Below are 26,734 nucleotides of genomic sequence, written 5' to 3'. Positions count from 1 at the left end.
TTTAAATCCAACGGCTAAAATAATTTAAAAAAAAATCTTTCATGTGTTTTATTTTTGGAACAAATTTAATCTTGAATTCCCTGGGTTAGCGTGGATTGGCTATATTTTCAAGCTTTATAACTTCCTTGAATCCAATGGGTAATCCAATGCCTAAAATAATTTAACAATAAAGAAAAATATTCAATGATTCAAATTTAAATCCAATGTCTAAAATAATTTTAAAAAAATCTTTCATGTGTTTCATATTTTTTTCATAGTGTTTTACGAGTTTCTTGATGTCGATTTAATGATTTTTTAATATTTATTTAAAATTAAATATTTTTAGATTAAAATGCTCATAAGATTAAATTGGAATAGTCTAGATTGTTTTTTTTTTTTAATTAAGAATCTTAGATTCATTCTTTAATAATTTAGGATGAAAAATTTAACTCAAAAGAATTGGAGCAGAAAACATGTTTCTAAGTTACAACCTAAATTTTCTAAGTTCAAAATTTTAAATTTTTACCCAAGAGTTGGAGATGGTTTTAGGAGACCCAAATGACCATAGAGCGACAGACTTACCTGCTTGTTTTGTTTAGGGTCAACATCTGCAATGCAGTTCTTCCAACGATAAACCCATCCCTATAAATTTGTAACGACGGACCTAAAACCTTGGCCCCGGATCTCACTCAATTACTTTAATAAAATTTATACACGACATGTAATCTACATTCAAAACATGTCGATTGAGAAAGACTTCTCATAATCACTAACAAGAGCACGATATGTACATAAATAGGACGTCGTCCGGACAGGTTTCTGATCTCTTGTCGACTCTACAAAATCAGTGCTGCAACTTTAAAACCAGGGGTGCCACGTTGGATCCATCATGCACAAGTTCCTCGGAGTCAAGGCAGCGTCAACCAACTCAGTCACTCTGCGCTGCACCGACTGCGGTGGTTCCATGGCGTTATCCTCCTGAACGCAGCACAACACACACGACACGCTATTAGGGGCGTATAAATTAGCAATTGATTCTGCATTCTGAATCAATTCTGGAAACCGATAAAACCCTAAAACTTATAGAGAAGAAAAATCGGCACAAACAGCATGCATTTTTGCTCATTTTATGACACAGGCACTCAACATCGTTGCTAGTACGAGCCTCTGTGTTGTTATAAGATTGGAGGCACTGGCTTACCTCTTCGGAAAAGTACTGGGGGGCGATTCCATTGATCCGGTCAATAACATGCTGGACATTGCTGATGACCTTCTGCTTGAAGTCAACGGGGTTCATACTACCCCCTCCAGCAAACGGGGCCATAGGCATACCGAGGGGTCTTCTCCAAGACCAAGACAGCAGCTCATCACGGAAAAACATAGCCAACTGATGCCACAGATGTTGACTTTGCTGCGAAATACAAAGATTGGGATATAGGACACAATCTCTTTTCTTACGTATAATTTATGCTCATATAGAAAGCAACTGCCAAGAAAAACTCACTTTGGGTGACACAACAGCCTGTGCAGAAGCACACATTGCAGACACAATGAGGCCTTCCACTCCAAAATGAGAGAAGAAAGCTTGCATGTTCCTTGTAAGACGAAAAGGCACTGGCTCGTTCAATTCGACCATTCCATTTACATCATATGCAGGATGAAAATCGGTTTGAAATATTTTGCCTGTGTTCTTAGCAAATAAAATTTTATTTGGGGACCTCCCTCCAATTTGTAGCATGAGAGACATAAGGCTCGAGAGGGCCAACTGGATGGCAAACTGCTTCTTGAAAGTCCACATATGGTTCCCATTTAACAGAGTCTTGTACATGTACTGGGAAAAAATGCCGTCAGATACAAGATTTTTTGTTATGTCATTATAAGCTTGGAGGCGAAGGTCGCCAACAGCTTCGTTAATGACTTGGCCGGATACAACCGGGTTCAATTGCTCCTTGAAATAGGTGATGGGAAGATCCGCCTCCTTGTCATTCCTTGAACAGTGATTCTCATACACCTCAAGAAAGGTGCTGTACATCAAATCATCTTCTACCATTCGGACCTGCACATACAGCAATAGTCGATTTTAATAAGCAACTTCCTTTTTCTTTCCATGGTTGCAATGGCAACCACATTCCAAAGACAAACTAACTACAAACCAACCAGGGCATAGTAAAATAGGTTTATCCATAGATACATATCGAATCTAATCCCTCAAATGTGACAAACCTGGGACCAAACAGGAATGATGATTGGCGTGTGAATGGATATGTGGCGTCGCCTTGATTCCTTGTGCTTATCAAACATTTGGTTCATCACACGGAAAAGCTGCAATATTCGTTCATCACTTCGAGCATTAGGGGTTAAAGATGTCTGGACAATAAAATGACGTTGGGAACCATCAGAGCCAATAAGAGTCAAACGCCGGAAACTACTTCCATGTCTTCGCACTATTGGTATATCAGCTCCAACCCTGTCTAACTTTACTGTATGGTCAGCTGCAATTTCCTGCAAACATTACAATAATGTTGTTTTATATAAGAAGATACATTAAGAAAGGAAATAGAATTTTTAATCGACTTGATCTGAAAGGGTTTATCAAATGCTTGATAGTCATTTAACATAATAGAATCAACTTGGGATACGTCACAACCACCTCCATTCATCCAATGGCACAGGAAGACCAATCAGATAAAATCATAGAACAAACAAGAAAGGCAGGACAATGATACGAGCAGAAATGTGCAAAACACTGATTTAGTTACCTGATCGCTAAAGTACTGTCCTGGAACTTCCACGTCAACGACATGGAAATCGCGCAACACCCTGCTTTCCTCTTCCAGCTTCAAGACAGCTGGAAACCTGTCCTCAACATTGCTCTGGAGGACATTTTTCCAATGCTTTAACCGCTCAGTCAATTCAGAGAGTGTGGCTGGGAAAGTAGTGGTACTCCCAGGATCAAGATCACGCTCGAAATCCTGTTTGTACTCTCTCACAAAATCAACGTGCTTATTCACAGCATCTTGTGAAAAACAAGCTCTGCAAACACCGGAGAGTTCCTTTTTAAGCGATTGGGGAACTTCAGCTGTTGTGGGAGTTGGGTACTTGTAACAGCGGTGGAGCAAGGCGTTAACCACAGCTAGAAGTCTCTCCTCTGGCAGAGTGACAAACCTTGAACCAATTTCAGTCAGCAGAGTCTGCAACCGGAAAGTTAAAAAAAATTAATTAGGATTGGTTTTCTTATATATATATAGGGACTTGTTATTAGCACTCCAAAAATCTCATTTGGCACTCCTCACAAGTGTATTTTTCTTTCTAATTATAGAAAGTTTGGAGTGCCATATGAGATTTTTGGAGTGCTAATAACAATTCCCTATATATAAATAACAAAAGTACATCAAATATTTAACTTTAAAATTCTGAGACGGAAATATCAGACCTCAAGTTCACTAGCCAAATTAGTATGTTTGCTTCTAAGAGCCTCCATTATATCCTTTGCAGCATCAAAAGCGCTGGCAGCAGAGGGTACCGAGCCCAAAGCACCATTACGCCTTAATGCACTGTGACCACCATCATTGATGGTTGAGGAACTTTGCCGCTCATTACCTTGATGCATGCCACTCTCGATAACTGTGGACCTTTCAGATTCTTGCCCATGAGAGTTTCCACCATCATGAGAACCAATTCCACCACCAGATTGGGCAGTTTGGAGAACTTGGTTGTCTGACGATAAACCACTGCCACTATGACCTTGTACTCTAGCATTCCCATCAGCTAACCCAATTGAACCAGCACTCGCACCAGAGGCACTTTGCTGTATCCTTTGAGCCATTGCCATTCTACTACCAAGCTCAGTTTTATTTGCATCACGCCGTTCGAGCAAGTATGTGCGCAGCCAGTAATATAGGGCCTGAGATTATAATCCTCGAGAAAATAAATATTTATGTTGGAGTGAAATACTGTAATATTTGGATGTCTTTTTCTTTGACAAACTTAACATTTTACCTGGGGAAACACAGTGGCGATTTTTAGTAGAACGAGTTTACAATGGGGAGCTTCTGTCCTCTGCAAAGAAAGTAAGAGTTGTGGAATCCAAGAAAGCCAGACCCAGTGGGGAATTTGGTCAATATATTTATCAAAAGACCTCCCAACATGTTCATTGGGAGTATCAAAGCTTAGAAGATATAAAATTCGAGCTAGATGATTTCTTGAGTTAGATATCCCAAATCTGATGCCTTCAAGAAAGCAACAGACAGCATACTCCAACCATGTTTCATCATTCCCTTCTCTGTAAGCCTGTGCAAAACAGATAGCAAATAGGTCACGCACCAAAATAAAATAATTTTTTTTTACAAAAAAAAAAAAAAGAAGCTAAAATCATCAAATGCATTTGAAGCAGATTACAGGACATACCATGTCACAATAATTTCCCCAGCTTATCCATCCTTTAGGCAAATTTTTGAAAAGGCTGACAGCATTGGAGTATGAAAGATTAGCACCTTCATAATCATTTATCTTTAACAAGAAATCCCCCTTCAGACGAAATATTTCTGCTTTATGTTTCACAGGAAAATACTCTAAGTTGGTGCTGTTGATTAGATTGAGACCACTGGTAAGCTCCCCCTTCATTTTCAAATAAGCTTTTGCCTGTTCTGTAATCTTAACAAAGGCCTCCTGGTAAAATACATGGAAAGAGATTAGAAACCTGTATCTAGGGAAAACAGAAGTGGTTTATGAAAAGATACCACCAAAACAACATATCACAGTTCAACAAGTATAAAACATTAACTAAGATGATAGGATTCAAGCAACATAAGGTTCAAGATGGTAATTAACATATGACCAAGTTACAAAACATATTCCAGAAACGAAAATAATACACTGAGGGCTTTCAACATATCAGCTAGTTACCCCCAGAATAGAGTCATTGGCTTGTAGTGGAGGATGTTCATAAAGGCCCAACAACCATGTTTTTGCTCATTTGTACTTCTGGTGGATGGAAATAAGCAACTAAATCAAATTAAATAATATGGTTGTAGTTAGTAATACCTGCACTTCCATCGTTGAATGGCCATACATCTTTTCAAGTATTGAGACACAAACATCGTATAGGCCTTGCTTACGACCAATGTGAGCAAGCTTATTAACATTCCAAGCTTTGTCACGATAACCAAGGTGATGAAGTTGTGGGTTCGTTGATGTAAAATCTTTGAATGCTTCTATGACTGCATTGTACATTTCATTCCTCCACTGTAGCAAATCATACCAAACAGACATGTTATCCCATTCATTTGGAGTTCTCAGTCTCCAAGTCTCAAGAATGTCCTTGAGATCAGCATAAAGATTTCCATGTACACCAACCACAGGATTCCCAGAAAGTTTGTTTCCGTTGGCAATGTCCACAAGAATTCTTGACGACTCTTGAACTTCAACTAGCTGTTGGAATTGCTGTAAGAGAGGAATCCTAGCATGGATAGACATCTCTGGCAACTGCCACCACTGATCCAAGGCAAGTTCAACACCTTTGCCCACTATGTTCTCAGCATCCCCCACACCATTTGCATTTCTTTCATGAAGCGAAATGAATGATTGTATAAGGCGAAGTTTCGGAGTATCTTCCACCTGAGCCCTTGTAAGTACATGATCCTTCATGTATACCCAATCAGGCAATTTCCAAAGAGTATCAAGTAGTATTTCGTAATTCTCAATACTCTTACCATATTCTACCAATGGTTCCCATTCACTAAGTTGACCAGCACAATACAGCCATTGTTCTTCCCAGAGACACATTTCAGCCTTCGGTACTGTGTTGTTATATGTGCCTTGGGTTGACTTAAGCATAGCTTGGTAAAAGAGGCTTTGAGCACGCTGCCAGTAGCCATGCTGAACTAGCGAAAGCCCGGCTCTAGTTTCTGCAGTGATTGACCTCTTCTTCCACAATCCACACCTCATGTCTTCCTCATTGAGCAAATGATAAAGTTCCCCAAGAGACTCAGAGCACTTTGTATCATTTGTGAACAACATGACATGACTTTCCAGCAGAGCCAATGCTATGTGCCATGCATTGTAAGTTTTCCCAATATATTTAATGAGCTCACTTGGCATCCGAGGCTGAGGGTGGCTCAACTGAAGCCCTTCCAGAAGGGCTTGCACAACATTAGGTCTGCTGCCTTGCTGCTTCTTATGATAATCTTTTGAAAGCAGAGCAATCATTGGTTTTGCTAGTGCGACCTGCTCTTCCTTGTCTAAGGTCACCCAGGCAATGGGAAACACCAACACCCACAAATGATAAGCGACATTGGCATCCGCATGAGCAAGCTCTCTCAATGGAATAATAAGATCAGCCACCTAAAACGAAGGAAAAATTCAAAAGGAAAGGTCAGAACTTTCCATTTGAGTAGAATATCAATTACACAAGCTTGTCTGAAGATGGTTTGACACCAACAACAGATAAGGAAGCGAAATTACTTAAACCTATTAAACATAATTAATAGTAACAGAATCTGGAAGAGAGAGTTAGAAACCAGGCATTGTTTTAGGGCAAGTAATAAAACATTAATGTATGTGACAATAATGCCAAGCGTCATGCTGAAGTGGGATTACGAATCCATCAAAATTATAACGTCTTCTGGAGTTCTTAACACCATGTCAGCATGCCAGATGGTCTCATCATTGCAAAATAGATTCACCAAAGATAAAACTAATGAACCGTCGTACCTTGAGTTTGCTCATCTCATTCAAAAAATGTGCATGCTTACAAACAAGGGTATCAAATGTTAGAGGACCATCCTCGGAACCATCTGGAATATCAGTGACCTGTTGGTGCATTCCAGGAGGGTCTGGAGAACCTGAAGCCAGAAGTGGTGGCACCTTTGCAGAATTTGGAGGAAGAGTAATAGGTTTATCCTCAACTAAGATTGCTAAAAGAAGATCAAGGCCCTGTTTGAGCCAGAAGACATCACCCAAGGCTTCCCAATCCTGAAGGTGAATGACGTACTGAAGCCTAGCAAACAATGTTTTCCCGAGAGATTCATGATAAAGTGAGAAAAACTTCTTCCGGAATTCAGGATCTCTTGCACGTAAACCAAGCATGAATTGCCTTTCCACCTTCTGAAACACCTCTTGACGCAGGGAGAGAGGATATCTGGAAGTCAACCAGATATTTTAGTATATCCTTTTATTCAAGTACAGCAAAAATGAACTCAACTACATTACTTACTTATTTGAATCAGCACATAATCCATAAAGAAGCTGAAGATATTTAATGTCCCACTCTTCCAGAGCAATTGAGAAGTTTTGTTTATCAACTTGTGAAAGCTTTTGAAGAAAGGAAACTATTTCCTTTGGAGTAAGAAAAGCATTTGAAGCAACAGATGAGCCTGGCTTTCCGTGGTCATCTTCAATCCACCCTTTTATTAACTCAAGTATGCAAAGAAGCACACTAGAATCAGTACCTTTCTCAGAAAGCAAGGAATTTAGTATTTGAGTTACGGATCTTTTGCAGTCTAGAACAAGCATGACCCTTTCACTAATAAGTTTCAGAACAGAATTCAGATTAGAAATGACGGCTCCCACATCGGCACCTTGACGAGAAGATGAAGCTGCGGAATCCAGATCTTTTGTTTGGCCCTGAAATAGAGGACAAGGTTCGCTAAATATAATTCAACTGAAGTGGGAAGGGATAGATCCAATATAAGACATTATAAGATAAACAAAAAGAAACATCCATTAAACGATACAAAATTTTCCCAAATAACAGAAACATATTCAACCATTCCAGATATAAGTTGACTAGAAGGGCAGAGCATATTGAATGAGCTGTACAAATTAAAACCACTGCCTGATTGATTACGATCACCAATTACCATTTAGCCAGTGGCATTTAGTTCCCCACTTTTGATGGAGGAGGTCCTGAGTTCAAAATCTTGTGTATAAGACTTCGTGTTTAAGTTGGAAAAAAGGATTAGTAAACAATTATCATTAATGCCAAATCACAGGTGTGTTCTCCAACTGGGTTGCAAATTGTCAGAGTTCTCCTTCTGACCGAAAACGTATGCTCCTGTCTCAAAGGTATGCACACAAAATAATTGATAGAACTATCCCACAACTTGAAGGCAACATAAATTCTAACTTCAGAAGACCAAGAATAGAAAATGCAATGATGTATTTAAAAACCTGAAACCAAACAAAAAGTAACATAGAAAAGCAGATCACTGGCAGCTGATACAACATAATAGACGCACATATAATAGAGAAAAATAGCAGCAAGTAAACATATACACGAGGAATATACAAAGAAAATTTCTATGAATGTATATGAAGCATGAAAGAGGTAAGCATATAAGAAAACAGACATACTTGTCTCAAATGAGAATTTGATGATGACCCCATATCTCGTGCCAGGCGTTGCAGAATACGGACAAAGATGTAAGGATCAACAAGGTTCTTTTGCACCTCTGTCAAGGTTCTAATCACAAGCAGCACAAAGCTAATTGAATTAACAGTGCTCTCCTCACTCGAAGTTTGAGGAGCTGTAACAGTATTGATGTGCTTCTTTATTAGATCATCAACCTTGTGATATATTAGATTCACATCTTGTGGAGTAGTAGCTGCTTCTAGAGGAAAAGCAACAAAGACCATTTTCAACAGGGAGCACAATGACTTTCCAGCATCTAACAGTTTATACTTGAAACATGGTTCAAGAATCTGTCAAAAAAAAGTCCCCATAACACCAAAGTTGAGTGTGTAACTCCAGGTAAGAGCAGACTTTGCAAAAGAAAACGATAAACAGATGGTGGTGTAAGAAGTACGAACATACCTGGGAAATTTGATTGATGTTATTTCTGATGAACAAATGAGGCTGCTTCTCTAGGACCTTATTCATGACATCCAAGCCCTGCGCAAGGGCTGTGGAAGGGTCCTTGGACTGAGGTTGAATGCTGCTCAGAAACTTCTCTAAATAATTGAATTTAACATTGGCAGTTGGCCACACCTCCAAAGCTTGTGATAGTAGGTCTAACGCTTGTTTGTACATAATACTTGCTTCCTTGTCCTTGGGCTCTATGACCAAAGCAACCTGTTTCCAGAAACCCATGAAAGTGGTGAGACTATGAACTACAAACAAATATACAAGGACTCCATGTCAGCTAAACATTAGTGCAGCTACAGAAAGATTGCCTATTCAATTATAGGTGTCCTACAAACCAAGCATAAGAGTTTCCAAAACAAAACCAAAACAGAACAAATTCAATTATATATGGAGTATATAATGTCAAAGCCCAAGATAAGTTTAGACATCTTTTCTATTCCCAGAAGTTCCATGGAAGGAATGTCAACGGGCAGAGCACCATCGGCCAGAAAGCTTAGGTTCAAATAATGACATTCTTTAATGCCAAAGTAACGAAAACCATAGTTAGTATTTTCAAACCATCTCACTCATACATGAAAACAAGTGTGATAAGTTGAAAGAAGGGTGTTACCCTTATAAGGAAATTGATAATCATTTCCTCCATAGCAGCATTTGGCTTGAATTCTTCATCGGGTTGGCTAGCAGACCCAGGGGTCTCAATGTTAGGGATTGTGGATGGTCCTCCAGGCGACATTACACAGAGGGATTGAAGACCAGGTTCAACTTTGACACGGTTTGTTGCATCTTCAGGAAATGTAGACCCATCCACAGAACGCTTAGGATCAGCACTAGCAGGCCCTGGATTAAAACCCTCACTCTTCTGATTGGTAACATCACCATCCGCCACTACTTTCATTTCATTTTGTCTCTGCCTTTCCCATCCAACAACCAAGCCAGCAAGTTCAATTGCAAGACGCCTGTTTTCTGCAGAGGTGGTGTAAGGCAATCCAAGGCGACTAAGAGAATTGACCATCTGAGGTACAAATTGAGCTCTACAGCTGTAAAAGAGATCTGAATGGCGCACAATAAGCTGAAAAATGTGGATAAGATTAGGGATTGAGTGGCCTTCCTCAACCAAAATTTTTTTGGTGTACCGTATCCAAATTGGCATACGAGAATCTCCAAGAGGCAACCTTCGTGGTAGTGCTGGCATTAGTATATCGAGGGCCTGCTTGACCAACATTTTATTCTCTGGCTGGCAAGTTCTCAGGAGCGCTACAAAAACCTGCATTCTCAAATCAACGTCAGGGTACTAAAATAAGATATTTTTATTTTAACAAATTGTCAACAATGAACCCAAAGAATGTGCATTCTAGGGGGGTGCACGAGCTGTGAGCACATGCTGGTGCATTCCATATTATCAAAGAACAAGCATATGTGTTAATAGACCACTCTAACAATCAAAGGTTTGGTAAATAGCTTAGAATTATAGGATTTATGTTATTTTCATTTCAAACACAAAAGGGGAAGTGACCCATTGTCAGAGCATAAATAATAGCACAAAGCTGAAATTCTATGACAAATAGAGCACCAAAACCAAAATTTCCGAAGCAGTAAAATTTAATGTCAATAAGGGATTAACAGCTTGTGCCAAGTGCCAACAAAAGATTGAAATAGATATCATGGCCACAATGTGCAATACCTGGAGTATAATTTTTTCTGGGGCTTGATAGGCCTCCAAGAAGTGGCAAACATTTACAAATGCCCACTGTTTACTGGCACTATCTTCGCGTTTGAGATGATTCCAACCAAATTTGATTAGTTCTTTCCTATGATGTACAAGGTCATTCTGCAGATACTTAAGAAGCAAAGTGGCAAGCTGCAAAAGTTCTATTCTCAAGGGCTCGTCATATTCAGCAGAAACCTATGGATGTACAGAAATGGTGAGATAAAAAAAGAAAATAATTTATAATCTACCAAAAAAAAAAAAAAAATACTTTTGATTATCTAAAAAGGGAACTAAGGAGATAAGACATAGCGGCTCTGAAAGCCTTTAATTTTTGCAGGAAATATACCTCTTCTGGAGGATCGAGAAGTCTGTCAACAATTGTTTTTATTATAGCTTGGTCAACAACTTCCCAACTTTGATCATTTTGGAAGGAATGAGCAAGCATCGGAAGAATAAGCATTTGCATAATAACCACCAGATGATCATGACCAAGTTGTTTTGATTGGAAAAGATTTAAGAAATGCAAGAGAAGTGCTTTCTTAAAGTTAGGTGGATAACCTTCTGCAACCTGAGAACAGATGATGATTGCTTCACAAACAGTCAACTAAGTAAAATACAAATGACATAAACAGGGAGAAAAGTACATACCTCAATGATATAAAACTCCTTCAAAAATGTAAAATCAATTCTAGTATGAAACAAGAAGATGGAGAGTATTTCAAAGAGAACATTCACTTCTGTTTTGTCATGCCGTAAATAATTCAGGAAGCATTTGACAAGCCATTTGCTTTCTTTAACCTGCATTTAAAAACATTAGAAAGTAAAAAGACCATAGGGACGGACGCGGCCGCATGTTACATGACACAGAGAGTTAAAAAACCGAAAGGTCATATAATTAGTTTAAGAAAGAAAGCAAGGGTTTTTCCCATCTTAATATTACCCAATAGATGATCAACAAAGAAAGTATAGAACTTCAATATAACAAGCCACTAAACTTGCCTGCACTAAGTTCAGCTCCTGTTCGTTATGCAAACGAGATAACCTTGCAGGTGACTTCCAAACAAGTACCAAGGTATCAAACACGATGTGGTTACTTTGTAGCCAGCCAGGTATCAATTTGACTAAACTTTTTATGAGTGCAAGTCCCCGAAAATAAGCATCTGGCGTTGCACCAGGATGTGCAGATGGGGGATTAGAACTATCAGATAGAGGCTTAACAAGACCTTCGTCACCCAAAAAAGCAGGAGGTGGAGTTGACGTTCCCGAAGCAGTTGGCAAAAATTCAGGAAAAACACTTGCAAGTATTTTCTGCGCTGATTTAGCAAGTTCATCTCTCAAAGGCTGGCCGGCATCCGATCGGATTATATACATAAACCTAGGTTAAATGAGAAAATATATTAAATGCACAAAAAGAGCACTGGACGAGTATGGACGCCGGATGAGTACAAACACAATTTACTCATAATGATATGATGTCTGAAAATTTAGACATACATTTATCCGTAGAAAGTTTATAGACCACTCGTCACCAATGACCATGAATACTTCCATGGTCCCCTGAATCTAAATAATGCCAACCATTTATTTTATTTCAACAGTTGGTGACCATGGATTTTCATGGTAAATGATGGACAAAAGATCACAAGGCTGCCTAAATTGGCTGATCCAAACCGTGTTGGGGATTGGTTCAGTTTTAACTGTCTATTTATCCATGCATAAATACACACACATGAATATCATAACTAAATATTACCTCCTGAAGTACTTCGGTTCACTTAATCGAGCAAGAAAATAATCGACTGCTAATGTCGCATAGCGATTCAAAAATTTTGTGAGTGGAAGGCGATATGGACTGTTAATCTCACTGTATACTTGTCCAGGAAGAAGAGCTCCTTCCAATTCAATAATCAAGGTTACAAGCTCATCAAGGAACTTTGATGCGGCCAAAGGAAGAAGATGAAAAAGCTCGATGATAGCTGGAAAAAACACAAATTTTGACGTAATAAGATCTGTAAACATGCATATGTATAGGCATACAAGAAAATCACCAAAAGTAAACAACCAAAAATACATTACCGGCTGCAATTTTTGGCTCTTCACCAGCCTTCCATGATTTCTGACTTTGTGCAAGTTTCTCAGGCTCTAACCATTTCTTTAGGTGTTCCAGCAGCTTGCCACCTAAGGTAACATTAAACCAATTGGACAAGAGTTCAAGAAGACGGGCCAGACCTTGCAGAAGAGGCATGCTCAGATTCTTTGTATGTGCCAAGTTCACCAAAATAGGCCTAAGGCTGCTCTGCAGAAGTTCTTTTGGCATCCTCTGCTGATTAATAACCTGCACAGCAATGAAGTACATTTTCCAAAAAAATAAATAAAAAATCAAAAACACTGTTTCCAGTAATATTGCAAGAAAAGCATATGCCGTGGAAAAGGAAATAAGAAACCAGATGATGCATAATATGGTCATTTATATTCCATGAATCACCCACCAAATGGTTATGGCTCAACTGACCAAATAAACAAGATGGACCCCAGATGAGTAAAATTACCAGAAAAATAGACAAGCAACAATGGGGCAATCACTAAGGCAAAATGAAAAAAAAAGGAAGCCAATAATTCCCTAGAACAATCATCATTAATACATCCAGGCATGCATTACAATACAACTAGAAAAGAGAGATGGATTGACTAATTCAAAAGAAAACAACCTGTCGCAGGCCTTCCTTGGCCACAGCAACAATTTCAGGTGTTCGACATGTCAAAGATTTGAAAAACATGGAAATGATCTTTGCACGCAATTCTGAATGATTCGGAGTTTTAAAATCTGCCCACGCCATGGTAGTACAAAGTAGCTCAATGCAGGCTGTTCGAAGCTTATTTAGTGATGTGGCCACTTTTGCGTTCATATACTTCACAACCCACGCAGTTTCATCAGCCTCAGCTATTTGCAATGCTTCTTGGAGAAAATTAACCAAATCTTGTGTCAGCTTGAGAAGAGGTGGCCTCAAGCCCAAACAGAAGTTTAAAGCTGTAACTGTCCCCACCTATGTACCACCAAATCAAGTCAGAAAGGACTACAACAAATTCTAGTAATAACCATTAACAACATAGATTACCTGTTGATCGACAGTTTTTGACCGGAGTGATCTTACTAAAAGTTGCTGAAGCAAATTTTGATATAATGGCTCAAGTAGCTCAGATACCTCACTACCAGTTCTACTAGCCAAAAGTGCCAAACACGACTGAACATTCTTTCTGACAATAACAGATGCATTGGGATTAAACAATTCTGCAGCAAGGAAATCAACCACTCCTTGAAAGCTCTGCCGGCGTGGTTCACTGTTTGCTTCATCAACATTATTAACCACACGAAGAACCTGTGTAAGCACCTGACTTGTCTCTTCCTGCTCTTTGCTAGCATATATAGGAAGCCTTTTAAGAACATAAACCAAACCGCGCACAATTCTTACTTGGAAAAGGCACAGGGTCTCAACAGTGACCTTACCAACCAAAGCACCAAGTCCCATAACACCTCCCATCTGCGCTTGCCAGGTTGTACCATAGCAACAATGCAAAAGACGGGGCAGAAGTTGCTCGAAAACAGGGATGCGAACACTTGGGGGTGGAGAGTATACAGGATTTATTGATGGACTCGAGACCATCATTGGAGTACCAGGGCCTCTTGACATCAGAACATCAGCATGCTTTGAGCGAGCAAGAAAGAGAAGTGTTTCAGAAAAAACATTTAAAGCACTAAGTGCAGCCTTGGCATGGAGCCTGTTTTCATCTGCTAGCACATCAACAAGAGCGTCTAAAAATATCAGCGGGTCTAACTCCTTGAGGTTCGAAGAAGTATTAGTCTTTGACCTGGAACTGGAACCCACATGGGCATTAGATGAAAGCATAGGACCCCCAAGTGCAGCATTGGCAACTGAGGTATTAGTTGAGGATGAATCAATATGGAACATCATCGCAAAATGGCGGCATACATTCACAACAAAGTCATCCTTGGGGTCCTGGAGATCTAGCTCCACACTGGCAGCAATAACAGTCATTAAGAGAGTCCTGAAAACAGATTTTTCAGCGATAAGTTGGGTCTTCGTCTTTACACCTAAGTCAGCCTGCAATCATGTTCAGATTTATTACAACGTAATACTATTTTTTTTTAATCATGTCCAGATTTATTATAACATAAACTCAGTGGAAAGAATATTAAGGGACAGGTAAAGAAGATATGGAATAGAAGTTACAATAAAACAATTGTAATAGACAAACAACGAGAATACAAAACCCAGTAAGCCATTGACAGAGTATTCACTTTTCATTCTTTTTTGGTTGGGAGAGGGGGGACTAAAAGTATCTTGACAATAAAGTTTCGAAAAGATCAGGCATAGTAAACAATGGTGTAAAAATGAACATTATGTAGATAAGTCAAGGTATACAGACAATTAATAGCCACACAGGTATATTCTAATACATAGATTTACTTGTGCATTAACTGAAGTATTTTGCAGCATCTTCTCAGTAAAGCACTAAATAATGAAGATGGTCTTACAGTGAAGACCAATAACAGGATGACCATACAATTCAACTTTCACTTTAGCACCATTATCACAACTACATGGCCAGACATGAATATGACTAACATATAAAGCAATAAAAGTTTTTATCATAAGGTTCAAATCACTAGAAGACAGCTTTCAGCACTTAACAAATAACATTAAACCAAACTAACCTTCATGTCTGATGTTTCAGGCCGCTCCCACGAAGAATCAACTGCAGAGACCAACAAAGTTGACAACCGACTAGGTGTGCCTCCATCGTCCTTAATCTTTTCAGGCAAATTAAGCTGGGACGATAAGCAAACGCGAATAAAGTTCAATGCCTGTTTTCGGCAGAAAGTATCAATTCCACCATTTCTGTGCATAACAGCTTCCACGGCAAGATTAATGCATCGATCCAGTGGCACCAAAAATGGGGTTGAAGGCTCAAATGTAAGAATTGTGCGAAAACCATGCTCTGGGTTCTCCTTGCACTCAAGTGCAAGGGGTTCTTTGAGAAAACGCCTGTTACGACCTCCTAACTTACCAAGGAGTTGCAATGCTTTTGCACCCCAAGGATAGGGAGCAGGCCTCAAGTGAGACCATAGGGCCAAAATCACCTCAGACATTACATTGGCCATGCTGGGTTCCAAAAAATCAGGATTCAAACTATCTACCCAAAACTCAAGTGTTCTTAAACCTAAACTCACAAGATCATCACTTCCTTTAAGACACAAAACAAGAGGCTTCATAAGACGGGGAAGGTGGGGTAGCAAAGAACTTAAGCGTGCTGGCAAGGTTAAGCACAACTCCAGCAAAAGGTCCCTCATATCTTCCCCTATTGGACCCTCAAGCATCATCAACAGCATATTAAGACAAGGTTGTAACATAGGAATCAAATCCCTCAGAAGAAGATCAAATTTGCATGCTGCAAGTGCTCGAAATGTTGCATGAAGAAGTTTCATATAACCAAGAGGCTTTTCAACTTCAGTAGCGTTTTTCATGCACACTTCCATTATAACAGGAATGTGAGGTTGCAAAATACGTTCAAAATCTGAAGGCGCTTTTGGAACTGCAGCAAATACAAACTGAAAGAGATGCAATACTAGTTTTGCTGAAGGTGTATCTGGCTGCTTCAGAACGTCAAGTTTACTGTTTACAAGGTAATTAACCAAAACATCTGCAAAGGGGCGGTATACTTTAGGAGCTTGCAGAAGTGTCGAGAATATGTGAACCAACTGTGTGTTGCAAATCATGCACTCGAATAGCTCAGGCATACACAACGAGAACATGTCCATTAAATCTCGAGGTTCCATAATAGCCAGAATCTGGGAAAAGAGCTGCAGCATTTCCCTCTCCTCATCCTTCTCCTTGAATAGAGCCAAGCAATGCACCCCACTCTTTAAAACACCAGAAGCTTTACGAACCTACCCAATAACGAAGTCGTATCAAGTAATTGGGACCACAATACAAATGTTAAATTTCATTATATGAATTTGTAAATTTGTAATACCTCATCTTCTCGCATCCCTTTAAATGCTTGAGGCGCTGGTAAATTAGATGATGGTGAAACAAGCACCTGTGGGTGTGTTCCATGCGTGGAAGGAGAAACCTTAAACCATCAGAAATGTTGAATAAGATAACAAATGTTAACAAACTCAGGAAAAACTAATAACAGAGATAATAATACTTGTGCACGGGAGTGTGCATGAGTGATACTCCATATGATAGTCTTCATTCCTGACAAATACAGCAAAGACTGATCAATTATTTATAAATTAAAAAAATAAAAACAAAAAGGACCCAACTGAAGAACATAACTATCAGAAGTACAAGTATCATTATTATCTATGACATGGAGAGAAATAGCAAAAATGTGGTGAGGATCAATTACCCATGACCAATGTCTTAATCAGATGCTTACAATCATTGATTTCCTTAGAATGCTCAATGGTTATCTGCAAGTTCAAAACTGCCTGCAACCAAATGATATGCCACAAAGTAAATAAAAAATGAAAAAGATCCTGTGCTTAATGAAAAAGGATGGCTATTCAATCAAGCAATTAAAGAAATGGAAGAAGTTTTTTTATAAGTAAACGATTGTATTAAGATCAAAGAAAACAGCAAAGAGGTTGGTCAAGAAGACTGAACCAAAAAATGAAAACAGCACAGGTTAGAAACTAGAACATAGAAAACAACCCAGCACAAACAAACACCAAAAAGCAATTAGAACGGTGGCTTTCTAGTCTAGCCTAGTCAAATAGAGAGAAATTCCCCTGAGCTCTGAGGAAACGGAGGCCCACAGAGCAGCTAAAAACAAAACTATATCCCACAGCTTTGTGAAACCAGCTCCTTCAAATCATCCAAGATCCTTTTATTTCTCTCCATCCAAACGACCCAAATTTTCACATGAAACATACAACCCCACATGAACTTGGCTTTCGTTCCCTTCCAATTCACTAGAGAAAGGGGGGGGTGATAATTTTTCGGGACTACCCGTGTGATGCCCATCTCCTTAACCAGCTTCAGCTACAAACTCAAAGTCACCAGACAATGCAAGAAACTATGGTCAACCAATTCCAAATCGGATTTGCAAAGGATGCACCAGTGAGGGGATAAACTAGAATGGGGCCTCCTTCTTTGAACCACAGCAATACAACTAATATGCCTGCATTTTATTTCCATACGAAAAGTAACATCGACCTGATTTTCCAAAGAATTACATCAATACAAGCAGTTTCAAAACCTGTGCCACTCAAATTTCCTCATAATTCCAGAAATTTTCAAAAAGGAAACTGAAAGCTACATGTAATTCCATTGGCTCATAATCCCTAATGGTAACCATATTTACTACCATTTTTTAACATCAGTCACAAGTGCAACATAGGTGATAAACCTATAGCTATCATTAAAAGGAAAAGAGAGCTCGGACAAGTGATACAAGACAAAATATTAACAGACAACTGGAAACCATAAGGCATTAATGCACACACAAACAGCATCTCAAAGAAAAGTTGACAAAACTACCTGCACAGGGAGCTCGAGCTTTGACCTCAGAGTAGCACGGTCCTTTCCCTCCTCAGCCTCCTCCAACAACTATCAGTTGACAGAATACATGTCAGTATTGACAAATAAGCATGAAACAAATAACAATCAACCAAAACCACCCAGATATAAGCAAATACAAAGAACCGCACAAGCCAACGACTCTCCCAAAGTTCAGGAGAGAGTGCTGATCATGTCTTCTTATCAGGCCCTTTTAGCCAGAAATTATTGTGTTTTTTATTTAATGGTATCCATGTTTGCTGGGTGGTACCAAAACCTTGCTTCTCTTTGTTTAGTGGGAAGTTTATGATCTTAGGTGGCAAAAAAAAAGGCTCAAGTTTTCTGGAACTGCTTGATGCTGGCTGTTGTTTGGGCTATTTGGTCAGAAAGGAATCAACAAATCTATGAAGATGTCAGAGGGATGGAAGTGGAGGACGTGCAGAGAAGGTTAAGTTTTGGGTGGCACTTTGGGCTCATGTTTCTCCTGTCTTTAGGAACATATCTTTATCTGATCATATTCAAGATTGGAAAGCTGTAATATCATAATATAGAGTGTATTAAGATCGATGTAGCGTAATCAATTATATTTATCTTGCCTGTGTATGGTGGATTACTTGTTCACTTTATAAATTTATATGTAAAGTTCTTTGGTTTGGAATTAAGCTTCTTCTTTTCAAAAACCAACTCCCTCAAATATAAATCTAAACACATTGTTGGAAAACACATCATTGTTTGAGGTCCAAAAAGTATGAAATGCAACACAAAACTCTTTTACTCACAACAACCACACAAAGACGACACACACAATTATATGTTGACATAAGCCCGTATGCTAATATGAAAGCTTTCACATGAAACCAAATTATCAACTAAACAAGAGGCCCTTGTGGTACAGCAATCAAAGATTACCTGAGGAATAGTGCGCTTGAAAGTACTAAATTTTCCAACAAAAGCATCCAATATACGCCCCTACAAGGAACCAAAATATTTTATAAGAATGGAGGAAAGAGAAAATTCGTACTGTTATCCAAGTCAAGCCAATATAGGCAAACAATTAGGCTGTAACTCAGACCAATAGAATCCGTGCTTCATCCATAGATGGTTGGTCAACACCTTTCTCAAATATTGGCTCCACCTGCATAGTGTACCAAAAAAACAATACATAAAGTGCATCCCCAAATGAAACAAAACAGACATAATCTCCTGGAGAATAGAGTTAGCATATGCACCAGATTCAGCATCAAGCGAGCACAAGTAGTATGAATGCTGAGCGACAATGAAGCATCGTGCATGTTGCTTGAAAACAAGTATATGATTCGGGATAACTGCAGCATAAAGGTTATAAAGGTAAGTTTGTTCGAAAATACTGTGTGAATGTGTGATTTGAAAGTATGATGCCAACTGTTGCGATTAACAACCATCAAACATTAAGAAACTAAATAAAAAAGGAATAGAAGTGCCAAATGGGGCACTGATCATTAAAGGAAGAATACAGAAGAAAAACACAAAACCCAGTTAATTGATTGATTTCACACTTCTCAATCATATTAAAGGAAGGTTACTTTGGCTCATAAAAGACTTATTGGGAAGCATACTCATAACGCTGGACAATGCACTTAAACTTAAACAAAGTTCATTTAAGGATTCAGGTTGAACCAACTTCTTTTAGATAGGAAAAACGAGCTTCATTGAAAAAAGAAATCAAGTAAAAGGGAGATCTCCTTTCATCGAAAAAAAATCAACATAAATCTCCCACCTATGAACTACTAAACCGGCATTCTTCTCTCACCTTGCAGAAGTGCAACAATCAAGTCAATATCCATAATTCTCAGAATGCATAACTGAAGGCTGACACCGGGCCTAATTGAAGATGATGATAAGGAGGTAAGACCATCCAATACACAGTGAATGAAAAGTGTATAATGAAGGGTCGAGCCTCATTAATGAGAAGACAGTGATGGAACAGCAGTCTAGTTTTATATTAGGCAAAACACAATAGAAATACCTGTGACAAAGAGAGGTCCGCACGAACATGATGAACAATCTCTGCAAGTAAACTATATGCCAATGGCCTCAACGTCTCAAAGCAGGCTCTACCACTTCCAACCAGAACCCTGAAAATGTTAAAGCATATAGGGGTTAAATAAAATTGGAACAGAAGTTAGCTACAACAATATTCTTACTTCTTGTCACCATTGAAACAGGTTAGCATATAGGTGAAACTGAGGTTTTAAACTGAAACAAGTCGGAATAATTGACATGTAAAAATGTGGGAATGGACACCACAGTTCTGGCAAGTTTGTGATTATTGCAAACTACAAGGAGGAAAAATGATGCTCAAACAGGAAGCTGATTGGGGGAGAATATAATTGAACATATATATATAAATGCTATAAAAGTCAACATCTTAGCACATTCCATGACACATAATACGAAGCTAACCAATTATTTCTATATCTCAGCAAAACCGAAAAAGAAATCACTTCATTCTGTTGGCAACCGACATTAATTTCTAGCATAAGACTGGTCTAGGTGGAAGCAGAGATTCCCATAAATATTAAAAGAGCAACCTATATGCACCATGTGCCAAATGTTTTCTCCAGCCTGCCTGTCCTTAGCAGCCACATTTCTGTACATCTCTGGCACATAATGTTTATCGTTTAACCATGAATTCATTACAGAGAAAACAAACCCCTCTAGAAATCTTTTCTAAGAATATGTTTGAAGGCTATAAACAAGAACATCTCTTCTCCATTATATGAAGATATTGCATTTATCAAAGATTTCACAAGTCAGCTTGAAGTAAACTTTCTGTATCATGTTTTTTGCAATTTCAAGGTCACCGTATGATTGAGTCAGTGTTACCTTTCCTCCAATAGTGTGTCAATCAAAGGAAATAAACCTCTCTTGAAATCCGTTCCAAGAACATGTTTTAAGGCTACTAACAGTTCCTGCGCCCAACAAAATATTGGTCATTCAGACTACAGTCATGAAAGAAGAAACGGATCCAAGTGGAGAAAGATTAAATTAGAGACAAGAATACTTGCCTTTCTAATCGATACAGAATCTGAACATGTAACAAGCAAATTGACTATACTTTTACATATGCTTTCCTCATGGGGCCTGATATAATCAGCAAAGCTCTTCAACAGATATGTTAAAAATGAAACTGTCTGCAACAGAAGAGAAACAAACTAGTAAACAACTAAAGAAGAAGACACTGATGAGTGGACAAAAACATGAGATGATAAGTAAGAAAGAACAGTGCCCCGCTCACAGAATTTAATACATATATATTCAGCAAAAACACCTGCTTACCTTCACCTGTGCACCCTTCAACTCAATGAAATGAGTCCTCAAATGTAGAGGAACCTTTTCAGGGCCAGGAACAGATATAGCAGCAACCATCAAAGGCAATAGGTGAGGAATATTGGTCTGCACAAGTCGACTATACAACTGAAACAAAAACATGACCACCAGGGGACTCTCGGTAATTATCTTGAAAGAACGGGTACTGGGGTTAAGCTGCCCACCCCCAGCATACCCACTACCACCGATACCACTGCCAATACCACCGCCAATACCACCGATACTACCACCTCCAATACCACCACTCAATGATTGATCTGAAGAAGTATCCATCGGCTTAATATCCTCCCCGCCCACCGCCCCATTTTCAAAGAAATGGTTAACAGTCAACTTAAAGTTCTGGTAAACCTTGCAAACAAAGTCCAAGAATGGCTGAACTTCATTTTCCAGAGTAGGCCTAAAGTTCCTGAGGAGGTCGAAGATTATACGAATACATATCAAGCCATTCTCTTCGTTGTCAGTAGTAAGTACATGCATTGCCACCTTCAATAGCTCCTGGACAAAAGGGCGGAGTACTTCACTGTGTGGGAGACGATTGAGAATCTCCACCACTATATTCCGGACCTTGTGTTCGGGATTGTCAGTAAACTGTGGCTTGGTAATTTTCTCAAGAATCGTTGAAAATGCTTTAAAGTAGCATTTTAGAAAATTCAAGTATTCTGCAGTGTGTGCAATCTCTAGGCTGTCCCGAACCTCCATTGCCATCTGAAGCCTTGCCTGAATTGCTGTTCCAAATAAAAACGAACAATAACATCTTAAAGACCCATCAATCAAACTTGGTTGAATCAAAATTAAGCTTTATCTATCATAGTTAATTGGGTCCGAAAACGGAGGCTGTGTTTGGTTTACTAGACATGCACTAACGGGAAAATATTAAAATTCCAAGTCTTCAATGGACAGGAAGACGAATTTTTCTCAATTTAAAATGGCTCGTCCGATTAAATTCAATCAAATTATTACTAACGGAGGTTTAAAAGTTCAAAAACATAGTTGAATTATGCTTGACAGATAAATATACGTATATCTATATATCTATATATATATATAGAGAGAGAGAGAGAGAGAGAGAGAGAGAGAGAGAGAGAGTACGGAGGTCGGGCTCGACGAGACGCCGAGCATGTTGCTCGAAATTCTGAACAGGACTCATGGACTCAGTAGCATGAGCACAAACCACCCAAAAACCCTCGCTTCTTCCACTCCAATTACCGCACTCCAAGCAAAACCCGGAGCTCCGCTACTTGCTGCAGTGGCTGAAATAGAAGGGATTGTAGAAAAAGGGGATTTAATTTTGAATGTTTGGGAAATTAGGGTTTTGGAAATTGGTGAGTTGTTCGTGATCGTTCTAATTTCCGTAAGGGTTAAGCTATTTACGCTGACAGTGTCTCTGTCAAAGACTCAGGTCCTTCGGGGAGGACTCGACAATCGACAATCGACAATCGACATTTGAGGGGAATAGTGGTCTTTTGGGGACGAAGGCCGTTCTATATAGTAGTTTGACGAAATTGTGGCACGTTAGAGGCCCAAAAACTTGGATGTGGCCCATATGGATCATCTTTTATTTGACCAATCAATGGTTTTCTAATATTTTGTCTTAAGAAAGAAAAAAAAAATTAAGAGTAATATTTCAGAAAAGGAAAATAAAGAATAATGTTTAGTGAATTTTTAATGAAAATTTGAGTGAGATGTGTGTAAAAATTGGCCATTTAAAATAACTAATGCCAAAATTTACTAAAATATAAGTTTATCAGAACATCGACAGTTAATACAAGTTCATTAGGGGAAAATAATAGGAAATTGATAGCAAGATTTAACTGGTTTACCTCTCAAAATTGGGTTACATGTAATGAGTCTCTTTCAGTATATTGAATATGAGGTTAGAAATAGCGTGCAGCTTAACACAATAATTTATCCCTCTCCATTCCTTTGACCCCTTTTAAGAAATACTTTGTCCTCCTATTATAAGGCCTCAATGAGCCCTCTGTCTCTTGGCTCAAGCCTATCACTTCATATGCAATTAATGCACCAAATATACAAATTTGACCTTCTAGTTGTCCCTCCGTTTTGGCGGACACATGGTAATGAGGTGACATTTGTGCAAGTCTACTTGCATGCTTTCTTGGGACAACACAGCTGAGCCCCTTGCTTGGGGCTCTCGGGTTGGTTGAAATCTACACCTGAACGCCATACCTATCAACCTTTATGTCCCTTCATATGCCTCTATTCCGTTGGCTGACCGCCACATGGCCTGGAGTTCATGTCTTAGTAGACATGCCCCTTTTCTCTTGGAACCTTGTGCCATAAAGCTGTCAGTGCACCAACTTGCCCTTCAGGGTTCAAAAGTACTTTATGTGAAGCATTCGGCCTAGTTGTTGATAGGACATTTGGAGGCCATGAGCTCCCAAAGTGCTTGGGACCATTCTACCAAATACGTCAAGCTAAGACCTTCTTTTGGACCGGTGTTCTTTTTGGCTGATGTTCTATCGTGCCTCTTAGGATTAGATATTATTGTTGTATAAACATCGTAATGGTAATAGAGTAATTTTAAATTTATTTTCTTAAGTTGTTTGATTTACAAATTAGATTCTTTGGAATTGAAACTACCATTTTCAATCACGTGTTTGGAGACGGTGTAAAATGCGACCAAAAAGTATTGGTTTATTCCATTCCCATATTTAGCAATCAAAATTTATTTCCAATAATACTATTGCGTTAAATGCTTTTCCAAGTAGAAGGAAATTTCCCAAGGAGAGCCAAGCGTATGAATCTTCCCTCCCCTGCATAGCAAGTTCATATATATCATTGTGGCAAGTATCACATCGCCACGAAGTAATGCGGTAGCGCCGGAGTGCAAAGTTGTCCTACATTATTTGGTCGGAGCGCTCTCTTGAGTTTATCACGTATGAGAATGGTATGTCAAACTCTTTTATAGGACTCTACAGTTAATTGCACACTTCTTAAGTTGTACCACATGTGTTTAACAATGAAGTAGTAACAATAAATATCCTAACCTACCGAGAATTGTTATTAGCACTCCACAAAGAACCTTATTCTGCACTCAAGTATATTTTTTCTTAGAAATATATAAAATTTGGAGTGCATAATAAGATATTTGAAGTGTCAATAACGATTTCATAACCCTTATAAACATTTATAAAACTTGAATTTGTTTTTTTTTTTTTTCATTACAAGCGATGTTACTATTATAAGCATATGAAACAGAGAGAGAATGATTCAAATATTCATCACTAGATAGTTCTACTTTCATATGTCCAACCAGGCAACAAATTCTATGCCACTAAAGCTTCATGCAATTGAAGACTGGTCTTAAAGTGATTAGCAAGCGAACTAGGATTTGCAATACTTAACTTTGATCCGCCTATGATCCTTGGCTCAGATCATTAATTAGTAATTGCATCCAATCTCCAAAAGATCCCAATTATTTCAAACTTTCTCCACTGGGAATGGAACTTTTACGGAATTCTCATGAATACGAAACATTGTGGGTTGAAAAAGAAGACATTATCGGCTAGATCAATCTATCTAAAGACACATTGAATTTTTATTAGTAAAAAGGATGGAGCCCAAATTCTTGCTAGAAGTCAAGAGCTAACAAAATGATCAAGATGGTCCAACCACCCTTGTCAACTTCAATTAACAAAATTCAGTGAAGTGGACGCCAAGGAAACAAAACCCCTCATATGATCATTTTTCTTAACTTCCTTTAAGTAGAAAGCTAATCTCACACCGCACCATCCGCTTCCAACGACCTCCAGTTGTAGCTACAGCCCACCGTTTTGAAACTTGTATTAAAAGGTCCCTCACTCGTCAACTCCACCATTAATATCCATCATTAGTTTGCCTAACCATGAACGCCGACGAGGGTAAACTGGTGGTCATGGGCCGGGCAGAGATCGACACCCGAGCACCTTTCCGGTCAGTCAAAGAAGCAGTTATGTTGTTCGGCGAAAGAGTTTTGGTCGGAGAAATATATGCCAATAAGCTCAAAGAGGTAATCTAGCTAGCTAGCTTTGCTCCTTTTAACTATTCGAGTTTTTGGAATTAAATTGGTGTCGAAGCGTAATTATCATATGTGCGCGTTTGGCTAAACCCCGCATTTTCTGTGGGCATGAGCCTATTCAAGTTCTTCGTGCACCCACAGATCACGTACTAGAACCATTCCTCCATCACCACTCTTTGAAACCCACCCACCATTCCGATCATGTCACCCGTTTTCATGTCAGCGACTGACCGAAAACCCATCACCACCAAACCATTTTACTTGAATTTCATTTCTCAATATACAACTTTTTTGTCACATATTATAAATTTATACTGTATTATTTTCTATGTTAGATTGGAGCTGCAGGGTCAAATGACACTAATGGACATGTTGCTCAGTCGAGGATCGAGGTCTTAATGGTCGAGCTCGAAGAAACAAAGAAAAGTCTACAGAAAGTTAGAGAAGAAAACAACTTAATGGCGTACAGCATCAAGTCACTAAGAGAAGATCTTGAACTTTCAAAACAAGAGCTCCACAATTACTTGAAGGCAAGAGAGTTTGATGATCAGAAGCACCGAGTTGATCCTGAGATTGAAGAAGATTTTAAGTTCATCGCGACCGGAGACACGAAGTTCGAAACCAAAAAAATGTTGAGCCAAGAGGCTGAGGAATTTGTGCAGAAGGAAAGACATGTGAAGTTTGCAAGTCCTCCTTCGTTGGCTCAGGTTATTGTTAACAAAGAAGGGTTGCATGAGGGATATGGAAACCCTAGTTCTGTTAGAAAGCCAAATAAGAAGAAGCCTTTGATGCCTATGATGATTGGATGGCTTTTTCACAAAAGTAAGGCAATTCAGGAAGGTGGGTCTCCGAGAGCGTAAGGCTCCCACGAGCGAGAAAGTATTGTGTACAATTGACGCATGCAATCTCTCTCTCAAGGGGATGAGATTACGGGTGGAAACGACTGAAACAAAAACATAAGAGCTCTGTTTTTGTGAATGTGGTAGGAAATAAACATATTAATAAACACTTATGTAATAATCCAACGATTAAACACCACATCATTTGGTTTACAAGTTTAGTTTAAATTTTTTTGATATTTCTAGCATTACCCCTAATATTTTAGGAACCATATGATATGACGGTTGATTGTTAAATTTTTTCTTTAAATCATTACAAGTAAAATTCAACTATCAATTGAGTGAATAAGAAGGATAGAACTATTAAGTTTA

General features: G+C 38.8%; 2 protein-coding genes across 3 annotated transcripts; one reads left to right on the top strand and one right to left on the bottom strand.

The window, feature by feature from the left end:
* Positions 1-628: 628 nt before the first annotated feature.
* LOC137747058 (uncharacterized) lies at positions 629-22,959 on the bottom strand. Of its 2 annotated transcripts, none has more exons than XM_068487062.2 (35): positions 22,595-22,959; positions 21,455-22,230; positions 21,184-21,309; positions 21,002-21,087; positions 20,142-20,250; positions 19,366-19,461; positions 19,209-19,271; positions 19,046-19,105; positions 18,119-18,187; positions 16,986-17,067; positions 16,782-16,831; positions 16,605-16,703; positions 15,286-16,518; positions 13,667-14,671; positions 13,259-13,594; positions 12,627-12,885; positions 12,304-12,526; positions 11,550-11,925; positions 11,199-11,348; positions 10,897-11,118; positions 10,524-10,745; positions 9,453-10,106; positions 8,792-9,049; positions 8,332-8,679; positions 7,193-7,602; positions 6,691-7,117; positions 5,023-6,321; positions 4,387-4,647; positions 3,979-4,269; positions 3,413-3,883; positions 2,739-3,170; positions 2,203-2,481; positions 1,484-2,035; positions 1,181-1,390; positions 629-957 (listed from the first exon to the last, which is right to left on the bottom strand). In XM_068487062.2, exons 1-35 carry the CDS (start codon positions 22,650-22,652, stop codon positions 838-840), a joined length of 11,712 nt encoding a protein of 3,903 aa, XP_068343163.2. In that variant the 5' UTR covers positions 22,653-22,959; the 3' UTR covers positions 629-837. The 2 variants fall into 2 exon arrangements, with proteins under 2 accessions (XP_068343163.2, XP_068343164.2); XM_068487063.2 differs by having other exon boundaries at positions 16,605-16,670.
* Positions 22,960-25,224: 2,265 nt separating this feature from the next.
* On the top strand, positions 25,225-26,734 carry LOC137746613 (WEB family protein At3g51220-like). Its single transcript, XM_068486622.2, has 2 exons — positions 25,225-25,514; positions 25,859-26,734. Exons 1-2 carry the CDS (start codon positions 25,371-25,373, stop codon positions 26,381-26,383), a joined length of 669 nt encoding a protein of 222 aa, XP_068342723.2. The 5' UTR covers positions 25,225-25,370; the 3' UTR covers positions 26,384-26,734.

Source organism: Pyrus communis, chromosome 2 (assembly GCF_041283825.1).
Source record: "Pyrus communis isolate YQ-2024b chromosome 2, ASM4128382v1, whole genome shotgun sequence".
Taxonomy (NCBI): Eukaryota; Viridiplantae; Streptophyta; class Magnoliopsida; order Rosales; family Rosaceae; genus Pyrus; species Pyrus communis.
The sequence above is the reverse complement of the archived record's forward strand: the minus strand, read 5'-3'. Positions and strand labels throughout refer to the sequence as shown.

Excerpts from the sequence above, each read along its gene's own strand:
- LOC137747058 (XM_068487062.2), bottom strand. The coding sequence starts at position 22,652 with ATGAGTCCTGTTCAGAATTTCGAGCAACATGCTCGGCGTCTCGTCGAG. Across the intron at positions 19,462-20,141 it reads CGGACCTCTCTTTGTCACAG|TTATCCCGAATCATATACTT; the intron begins GTATTTCTATTG and ends TTTATGCTGCAG. Across the intron at positions 1,391-1,483 it reads AGGCTGTTGTGTCACCCAAA|CAAAGTCAACATCTGTGGCA; the intron begins GTGAGTTTTTCT and ends TGTATTTCGCAG.
- LOC137746613 (XM_068486622.2), top strand. The coding sequence starts at position 25,371 with ATGAACGCCGACGAGGGTAAACTGGTGGTCATGGGCCGGGCAGAGATC. Across the intron at positions 25,515-25,858 it reads ATGCCAATAAGCTCAAAGAG|ATTGGAGCTGCAGGGTCAAA; the intron begins GTAATCTAGCTA and ends TTTCTATGTTAG.